Raw genomic sequence first — 10,203 nt, forward strand, 5'->3', positions numbered from 1 at the left:
CTTTGAATTTTCTTATCTTGTAATGGCGTTTGTTTGTTGTAACTGATATAATGTATACCAAGACTCTTGCTTGCATTCTTAACCATGGTAACTCATGGACATTTTAATGTTTAGTGGTATTGGACTTTTGGCTTCTGATTGCTGAAACCTTCATCTCTCAATTTGAAATTGATAGCATCTGCAAGTTTGCATTACACCATTGATCTCATCTAGGTCCAACTAGAATGCTTATGGTTGTGCAGGAGCATTCGCCATGAAGCGCTAGGAATTAAGGGGGTGGCTGGGTGCCACCTAGTGCCCAGCAATGTTATGAAACCGTCCAACCGATCCTAGTCGCCATGGCACCGATCAGCCTGACTAAAATCGTGACTAATCACGACTAATCGTAGTGCATAGCTGATCGCCATGGGACCGATCAACCCGACTAATCGTGATTAGTCAGACGACTTGATAACATTGGTGCCTAGGCCTTTGTACGTTTAGCTTATTAATGTACAAAAAATAGAGAAAAATATGTAAAAAAAAGGAGAGATCAATGGACGAAATTGGGAATAGTGCCTAGATGGAATGCCTAGCGCTAAGCAAGGTGGTGATGCTCTGCCTAGTGCAGTAGTGCCTATGGCCCAAACAAACAAACAAACAGACATATATATACAATTAGCTTGATTGTATTCATAGGCAGTTTTGGCTTGCTGTAATTGTTCCGATAGGAAATTGCAGCGGACAGACTGACAGAGTTTGACATAACTCATCCCTTGCAAAGACACTTAGGAGTTTTCTATTTGCAAAATTTTCCTTTATTTACCTGAATGATATAGTTTATACTGTTACTTTTGTTTTGAATTATAGTGATCCCTGAGGTTGCTCAGGTTACAAAAGTATTTTTGCAAACAAAAAACAGTGAAGAAGAGTCAGTGACTTTTTCAATGAATTCCTTCTATGTTAATGTCTTATTCTGTTGTGTGGTATTTGGAATGAGGATGGGAAGGACTAAATGTTAGGTGGAGGGTGGTTGAAACTTGTTAATCATTTCTTTCAGAAGGTTTCTTTTTGAGTAAGAGCTACAAAACTTTACTTCCTCTCTTAACCTGAGACCAAAACAAAGGAGTCCCTGCATGCAGCTTGCAACTGTGGGCAACTAGTCGCATTTGGAGCTGGAACACGTCTCCATAGGAGAACCAGGAGATGGAAAAGAGCAGGATCCTCATCATTGGTGGCACAGGCCATATCGGCAAGCATATTGTTACTGCAAGCGTCCGGCTTGGCCACCCAACTGCTGTCCTCACCAGGGATTCTGCACCATCTGACCCAGCTAAGGCGCAACTCATCAAGAGCTTTGTTGATTCCGGTGCTGCTATCATCAAGGTACCAGAAATCATCTCTATCTGCTATGTGCTACTTTGCGCCATTTTTTCTTTCCCTGTTTGCTAAATAATAATATGATAGTGATTTTGACATCTAAATACTAAAATTTTGTTGAGCTCTTTTGATATGCTTAGTAATTCTTATTTGTAGACTTGTAGTTAACTACTAGTAGAATAACTTATGAGCTGGGATGTGATGTGCTTTGCAATATGATCATTCAAGTATATTGCCAAAACTACTTCAATAGAGCAGATGCATTTTACGCGTTGTTGGACCTGTTCATAGTGGCTCAAGTCACTCTGAAAGTACAGGCTTGCTTGAGGATTTTCATCTTTCCTCTATGTGTATGCCAGGGAGATGTATTAGACCATGGAAGCCTGGTTAAGGCTGTTAAGTCTGCCGATATAGTCATCTCAGCAGTGGGCCCCCGCCAAGTCGGCGAGCAAACGAGGATCATTGCTGCGATCAAGGAGGCAGGCAATGTCAAGGTCAGTATTAAGCTTTTATTACTGGATTGTTCGCCTCCAAATCTGTGCTCTTTTGATGTCTGCAAATCACTGAAGAATCTGTTTTTACAGAGGTTTGTGCCATCTGAGTTTGGCTCTGACGTGGACCGCCTTCACACCGTGGATCCGGCCGCGTCACTGTATGCTGTGAAAGCCAACCTCCGGCGGCTGATTGAGGCGGAGGGGATACCTCACACCTACATCAGCTGCAATTGCTTTGCAGAGACCTACCTTCCAAGCATTGGTGATGTCACGGCCATTCGTGCTGGTCCTCCAGCCACCAAGATCACTGTCCTAGGAGACGGCAGTGCCAAAGGTAACTAAGGGCCATCGGGGCATGTGCCCATCCTACCTATATTTCATAATACTGCTTGAATCCTCAACGCTCACATGCTGATGAGTGATGCAGCTGTGTTCGTGGTGGAAAATGACATTGCTGCCTACACGATGAGGGCGGTCGAGGATCCAAGGACCCTGAACAAGATCCTGTACATGAGGCCTCCCGCGAACGTGTTGTCCCACAACGAGCTCATCTCGATGTGGGAGAAGAAGACCGGCAGGACCTTGCAGAAGGAGCACGTCCCAGAGGAGGACATTCTGAAGTGGATCAAAGGTACTGGCTACCATCGTTCGTTGGTGACGCTCGTGTGCGCATCTCATCCCTAGTACACCTGTGCCTCCCATACGCATATCGATCTGGAGCCTTGTTATGGATGGATGGTTGCCTGGATGCAGAAGCGGCGTTCCCTCTGAACATACTGCTGTCCCTGGGGCTCTCCACCTTCGTGAGGGGCGAGCAGGCCAACTTCGACATCGACCTGTCGGTTGGCGTGGAGGCCACACAGCTTTACCCTGACGTCGCCTACACCACCGTTGATGAGTACCTCAACGGCCTTATTTAATTTAATTTAATATAGGCAGGAGACTTTGGATGCAAGTGACAAGGTCACTGTCTCACCGGCTGAACTGTGTTTGGAAATGATAAGCCAGCGTCTTGCTGGCCGAACTGCTATTTTGTTATTGAAAGTGTGAATAAAGTAGGGGTATTATTGTCTCCCTTCAGCTAGAATCTTGCCTTCAACTTTTTAATGAAGTCTTTAGCTCGCAAAAAAGAAGAAAAAAGTTGAAGGCAACCTTAGATTGGAACATATTGGATGGGACTTGGGCAAAGTTAGGCCCTGTTTAGATTGAAGATGAAAAATTTTTGGGTGTCACATCGGATATGTCGGAAGAATGTCGGGAGGGGTTTTTAGAAACTAATAAAAAAACAAATTACATAGCCCGTTTGGAAACTGCAAGACAAATTTATTAAGCATAATTAATTTATCATTAGCACATGTGGGTTACTGTAGTACTTAAGGCTAATCATAGACTAACTAAGTTTAAAAAATTTGTCTCGCGATTTTCAACCAAACTGTGTAATTAGTTTATTTTTTTATCTATATTTAATGTTTCATGCATGTGTTCAAAGATTCGATGGGATAGATGAAAATTTTTTGGATGGGGAACTAAACAGAGCCTTAGTTTATTTCCCTCTAAAAGCACATGTAACGGAACTAAGGTACTCCTTAATTTGCAGGCATGAAAATCAAACGAATAAAATAAAATTGCAGTTGCTCGGCCGTTGCATTGGGTTGCTCTCTCGCCATTTGATCTCACAGGTGACACCACTTCGCCGTTTGATCTCACGAGTGACGACGATTTGACGAAGTGACGACGATTTGACAAAGTAAACGACGATTTGACTAAGGGGTTCTCCTTTTTTTCAAAAAAAATTAGGTTTGGTCCATCATTTTGCAAATGAATCTAAATATTATGTAAAACTTTTGGCAAAAAGGTGGTTATTCTTCGATTTGAATTTTGGTCTCAAGCCTTAAGAGGCAATAAATTCTGTATTTTATATGAAACTAAACATAATCGTAAAAATTTTGGTATTTTATATTTCATCACTTTAAAGTAGTCGTCGTATTTTGGATTCTGGATTCTTTGGGAACTAAACGCTCGCTAAGTGCCTCACATCGAGCAAGCATTGCAACGGCTACCGGAGGGGGACCTCGTCTAAAATGGTTTCTTATCCTATGGTGCATTAGGTGCAAACCGTGCATCTATCTTGCACCAAAACTAACATTGTCTCCAAACAGACCGAAGCGAGATTCCATATGACACATGTCATCTAGGAGTTCCATTGGATGCGTCCAAATTAATTTCTTAACATATGGTACGTTCCGTTCCATGTAAACTGTGCAACTATCTTGCATCAAGATTAGCACTATATCCGAACAGACCAAATCGAGCCTCCACTTGATCCTCTTCAACTACGAGTACCATCGGGTGCGTCTAAAATGGTTTCTTAGCCTATGGTGCATTAGGCGTAAACCATGCATATATCTTCTACCAAAACTAACACTGTCTCTAAACGAACCGAAGCAAGATTCCATATGACACACGTTATCAAGGAGTTATATCAGGTGCGTCCTAATTAATTTCTGAGCATATCATATGTTCCATGCAAACCATGCATCTATCTTGCATCATGATTAGCACTATCTCCAAACAGACCAAACCGAGCTGTCACATCGGTCGGGTGCGTCCAAAATGGTATGGTGCATTACTCCGGGGGCGCACATTGCTTTCAAAAACATTTTTTTTCCCGATCAGGTTGTGAAAGGATGAACTGATCCGATTTCCGATCCGGAGAGGCCTCGGTTCCGATTCCGCTGGAAATCCGTTTACTGTCGATCGGGCACGCCACGCACATCAAGGGAACAGACCAAGTTCGAGATGAACCCATCGTCAGACACGACCGTCGACGACTACCTCAACAGGTTGCTCTGAATGCATGTAAACCGTGCGCGGACTTTTAGAGATGTATGGAGTGCACAAAGATCACGCATCAGCAAGTCCCGGTGACGCTTTCCTTGGATGTGGTGAGCGTGTGTGTGATCGTGGGTGATGATCGATGCCAGCAAAGCTATTTGAACTGCTTTCTTCCCATGTTTGGGGCTGCAGCGTAGCTAGAGTATATTTATTTAATGTTTACTCTTATTAAATAAGGTTGCAGTATCCCTTACTCTCTCTATCCCTAAGGGTGTCCCCAATAGTTTCCAAATAGCTAGAGAAGAATTCTATTAGCTATCAAAAAAAGAGATCAAATAGCTAGTCTAGCACGATCTCTTAAAAATACTCTCTCACAGCTCACATAGCTCTCGTTTTTTTTTTCATTTTAGCCTTATTTAGCTAGCTATTTTTAAATTGCCATTGAGAGCGCCCTAAATATCCGTTGTTGTTGATATGTGTGCTATAAATTTGACTTGACTTATAAAAAATATATATAACATTTGTATCTCTAAAAACTTTTTAGCCCTATTTAATAAGGACAAAAAGACAAAATTATACTCTAATTAATCACTTTTTTGTTACACACTAAATATTGTCCTAAATGACTTTCTTCTTTACTAGTGAGCGAGCAAGGAAGGACCCATGCGTGCGTGCGAGCAAGTAAGGAAAGGAAGGGATGGGAATGGCCGATACGTGGAGGGTAACCGAAGAGTTTAGGGGCATTCATGTCCAAAACGTAGTTAACGGATCTAAAACGATCTTAATTGTGCAAATGATATGAGCACATAGAAAGTCACGATTAAAATTATAGTTCGCTAATTTATTATGAGAGAAAAATAATGTTAGTACGGCTTAAAAAAATAAGTGAACAGACTCGTACAAGATGTTTATTCATTGAAAAAATAACAATATCGGAGGTGACCGATAAATGGGTTTAGCGGAAAGTTTATCGGTCAAAGTAAAAATAAATAAATAGTTCAATTTCTCTAGAAAATTGCATAAACGGTCAAGGCATTTAATATCAAGAACTGGCACATAAAAGTATTGATACAAGAGAATAGCACACTTTCATGTGGATCAGCTGCATGTCTGCACGGTGTTTCTGTGCGGATGGTCCACCCGAGGGATGCCGGGAACATCATTGTCAAAGGGACCGGCCTCAGTCCTATCTCCTCGCTGGGCCACGTCCCGGGGCTGCCGTCAGCCAGTGCAGCTCACGAGTCATCTAGGATGGCGTCGGAGAAGAGCAAGATCCTAGTGGTCGGCGCCACAGGCCACCTCGGCAGGCACGTCGTGGCGGCGAGCGCGCGGCAGGGCCACCCCACCTTGGCGCTGGTCAGGGACACCGCCCCCTCCGACGCGGCCAAGGCGGCGCTGCTCCAGAGCTTCCAGGACGCCGGCGTGACGCTCGTGAAGGGCGACCTCCACGACCAGGCTAGCCTGCTCAGCGCCGTCGGGCTGCGGACGTGGTCTGGTCATCTCCACGGTCGGGGCGCCGCAGATCGCTGACCAGACCAGGCTCATCGACGCCATCAAGGAGGCCGGCAACGTCAAGGTACAAGTACAACACTGTAGTTTTTCCCCCAAATTGACAGAGAATTTCGCGAATTCAACGTTTTCGTTGGTGATGAAGAAAAGCCAGCCAGTAGCTAAGCTTGGTAGATCATAGTTTGTTCTTTGACTGACCTACGGATGCATTGTTATACAAACGCAGAGGTTCATCCCGTCGGAGTTCGGCCTTGACGCCGACCGCTCGGCCGCCGTGGAGCCGACGAGGTCCATGTTCGTCACGGCCAAGGCGGCGATCCGCCGCGCCGTCGAGGCAGCGGGCGTCCCCTACACGTACGTGTGGACGGGCTACTTCTTCGGCTACGGGCTGCCCGGCATCGGGCAGGTGCTGGCCCAAGCACCACCCGTCGACAAGGCCGTCGTCCTCGGCGACGGCGACACCGATGTGTCGTTCGTCGACGAGGGGGACATCGGAACCTACACGGTGCTGGCCGCCGACGACCCGCGCGCGGTGAACAGGACGCTGTACGTCAAGCCGCCGGCCAACACGCTGTCGCACAACGAGCTACTGGCGCTCTGGGAGAAGAAGACCGGCAAAACGTTCCAGCGGGTGCATCTCGCCGAGGACGCCGTCCTCAAGCAGATCCAAGGTCAGACACTCTGACTCTGACACCTTTGATCAATATGAAATAAATTCGATATGTACAATTTTTAAACCTGCAAGTTGGATTTTCAACGTTAAAGTACGAAACCGAATAACATGCAGCCTCTGTCTGCTAAAACCAAACAAATTTGGTTCCATGGTTAGTTTCAAAAGAGTTTTTTTGTTTTTTTAATAATAAAATTCTTGTTTATGTCTAAAAATTTATAATTAATTTGTTTTAGTCTGAGAAATACAAAAGTAGTATAAGTTTTATCTAAAAAATGTTAGATATCTATTGGTGCTCTATTTAGAGTTATTTAGATCGTACTAGTTTTAAATAAATAATAAACATGAGTACGTACGAGCAATAAATCAATAGAACTTGAAATAAATCAGTTCCAAATAATTATATATAGATCATAAACATGTAGATAATATTTTTAGAAAGTAGTACTTATTTTATGTTTTATGATTTCAAAATTATTGATGAATTTTGATATAGTAGATTAGATTATTATTATTATTGGAAAATATAAAACCACCTTAAAACTAGTAAGAGGACCAAAATTTTCTAGTTTTAACCACGGGAGGATGTCCGTTACATGGTTTCTTAGTTCAAGGTTGAAAATCAGACTACCATGCAAGTTAAAGGTTAAAAAATGTATTTTACCTTAATAAATTATATTCTCTCTATTTCAAACCATAAATCGTACATTTAAGTTTATACTAAGCTAAATTTCTTTATCTTTAAAAAACTTAATTTCATATTATTGAAAATAAATACACTATCATAATATATTTAATTAATAAATCATGTTTATAATGTTGTAACCGAACGTCTTGCTGGTCTTCTCACCATATGTAACCAAGCAACAGTCATTTGTTGTTCCTGATCAATGAATTTGGTGGGGAAGTGCTCCTCCCGCCCGTTTATGTCAAAAAGAAAATGTGTATTTTTTTTATAAACTTGATCAAATCTTGAGAAACTTACTGATAACAAAATTAAAACTATTTATAGTTTAGAACAGGGAGTACGTATTTTAATTAACTTATGGACTTTGTCGATCGATAGCTTTTAAAATCTCAGTTTTGTAAGCATTAAAAGCATACATGTAAATCTATTTTGAAAAATAATTTCACAATTCCATACATTCACGAGACATTATCCTATATTCTAACTACAACATGTCAATCACGTATATATATGTCCTACTGATAAATCCTCAAACATCTATCTAAATACTGGTGGACACCGATCATTCCATCTATCATCTATGGGCCAACCCAACGATTTTCATCAGCAGACTGGTTCTAGCTGTGAACTGATCACTGAACTGATATGATAACTGATAACCAATATACTGAACTGATATGATAACTGATAACCAAGAGGTTAACAATTCTGCAGAACTTCCGATCCCGCTGGACATTCTACTGTCAATTGGGCATGCGGTGTACATCAAGGGGGAACATAAGTTCAAGATCGACCAATCGTCGGCGGCGGACGCCGGCGAGCTGTACCCGGACGTGAAGTACACCACGGTCGACGATTACCTCAACAGGTTACTCTGAACGTGACCTGCAGGGGTCTCCATCGAGTGCGCACCAATCACCAATTGGAAAGACATTTGGTGGATCTTCTAAAGAGATCACATTTTTGAAACCCAAGCTCATCACTTTCTGCTTTGCAAACAAGATCCTCACCGTAACTACAAGCAACCATGGAGGAGGACGATGGATCAGGGGACTCAGGGTGTACTGTGTACACTAAGCTTCATTCATTTGCTTATTCAAATTTCTGTGACGTGCAAGTACTTGGGCGTTGCATTGTCCACTTACAAGCTAAGACGTAGTAGTGACGACTGACGAGCAGTTCCTTATTGATGTCGTGGGCAGAAGGATTCCGGGATGGAAAGAGAACCTTCTTAATTTGGCGGGGAGAACGACGCTCGTCAGATCGACGTTGTTGTCTGCAATCTCGATACACCTATCTATCGTGGTTTGCCTTTCGGCTGGGTACACCTAAGTCCCCTCTTTTCTGTCAAATCTGCATATGAATTTGCGGTAAAAAAAGGGGCCATTTGAACCACGATGATGCATCCTCATCTAAAGGATCAACAAAGCAGTTTTCTATGGAAAAACATCTGGAACCAAAAGGTAGCAAATAAAATAAAGATGTTCTTGTAGAGGCTGGCCCATAAAGAAATTTATCCAGAAGAAGGAGGGGGGTGGTGGGGATTTTGGACACCATATGCACAATGTGCTACCGTCTTGATGAAGATTGTGGCCGCTATTTCTCAAGTGCAAAATGGTAAAGCAAGTGTGTGGAGACGACTTGGCCTGGAAGAAAGAAAAATTCTGCTTACCAGAAGTTCAGGCCCAGAAGTTATAGAGAGAATCCTACCATTCAATGAGGAATCTAAGCTCACAATAATACTTCTTTTATGCTTTTATGGTGTTGCTGGCATGCTCGGAATAAGGTGAACCAAGGAGAAAGAAGATGTGTGATTGAGGAAATCTGTAACTCTGTTTATTATCATCTTACGTGTATGCACAAGCTCAAGCTTTCAGCCTCTACTCCTACAAGGCATCAACAGGAACGATGGTCTTATTTTCCAAACACTAGAAAAGGGGGTTGGGGATGTATCATCAGAAACCACAAAGGTGAATGTTTGGCTGCAGGGGTTGGAGCACTTCAGGGACTTTCTAATGCCATGCTGAGACTCTGGCTTGTAGGAAAGCTTCGGAGCTAGCCACCTCTGTTGGAGTTGGAATTCAAAGGATAATAATTGAGTTAGATGCCCAGAATCTGGTTTCTGCATTGATGTCAGACACCTACGATCGTGCGGAGCTTGGAGCATGTTTTAAGGAAACTAGATCCAAAATAGCATGTGATTTTGTATATATTGTAATGTTTCAAAATGTCCCAGAAATTGTAATGCTGTTTCTGACTGTCAAGCAGATTATGGTGCTTCTCTGAGTGATGTTCAGTTCAAATTATGGATAGACCAGGACACCAAACCTTGTAATCCCACTTGTATCCGGGAATCTACCTGTTTCTGTATGTTAAATGGAACTTTGTTTCCATATATAAAAAAAAACAAAGGAGCTCAGTGGACTTGACGTGCTCGATCTTCGAAGAGCAGGCGCTGCCTTCAGAGTGCGCTGGGAATAAGGATGAAAACGGAACGGAAATATCCCGGACCGAACCGAACCGCTTTCTATATTTGATCCGATCGAATTCGTATTTTCTTGTCCGACTTTATCGTTTTCGTTTTCGTATTTTAGATGTTTCGTATTTCAAATGTAAAAGTAGAAAACGGTTTTGATATTTTTCGACCG

At 42.6% G+C, this 10,203-nt stretch overlaps 1 protein-coding gene and 1 pseudogene across 1 annotated transcript; both read left to right on the forward strand.

Annotated features, from left to right (window-relative positions):
- LOC8079094 (isoflavone reductase homolog IRL) lies at positions 931 to 2,937 on the forward strand. Its single transcript, XM_021457157.1, has 5 exons — positions 931 to 1,365; positions 1,719 to 1,853; positions 1,944 to 2,187; positions 2,281 to 2,484; positions 2,607 to 2,937. The coding sequence occupies exons 1-5, from the start codon at positions 1,186 to 1,188 to the stop codon at positions 2,771 to 2,773; spliced, it is 930 nt and encodes a 309-aa protein (XP_021312832.1). The 5' UTR covers positions 931 to 1,185; the 3' UTR covers positions 2,774 to 2,937.
- On the forward strand, positions 5,814 to 9,979 carry LOC8079095 (annotated as a pseudogene).

The sequence above is a fragment of the Sorghum bicolor genome, chromosome 3, assembly GCF_000003195.3.
Source record: "Sorghum bicolor cultivar BTx623 chromosome 3, Sorghum_bicolor_NCBIv3, whole genome shotgun sequence".
Classification (NCBI taxonomy): domain Eukaryota; kingdom Viridiplantae; phylum Streptophyta; class Magnoliopsida; order Poales; family Poaceae; genus Sorghum; species Sorghum bicolor.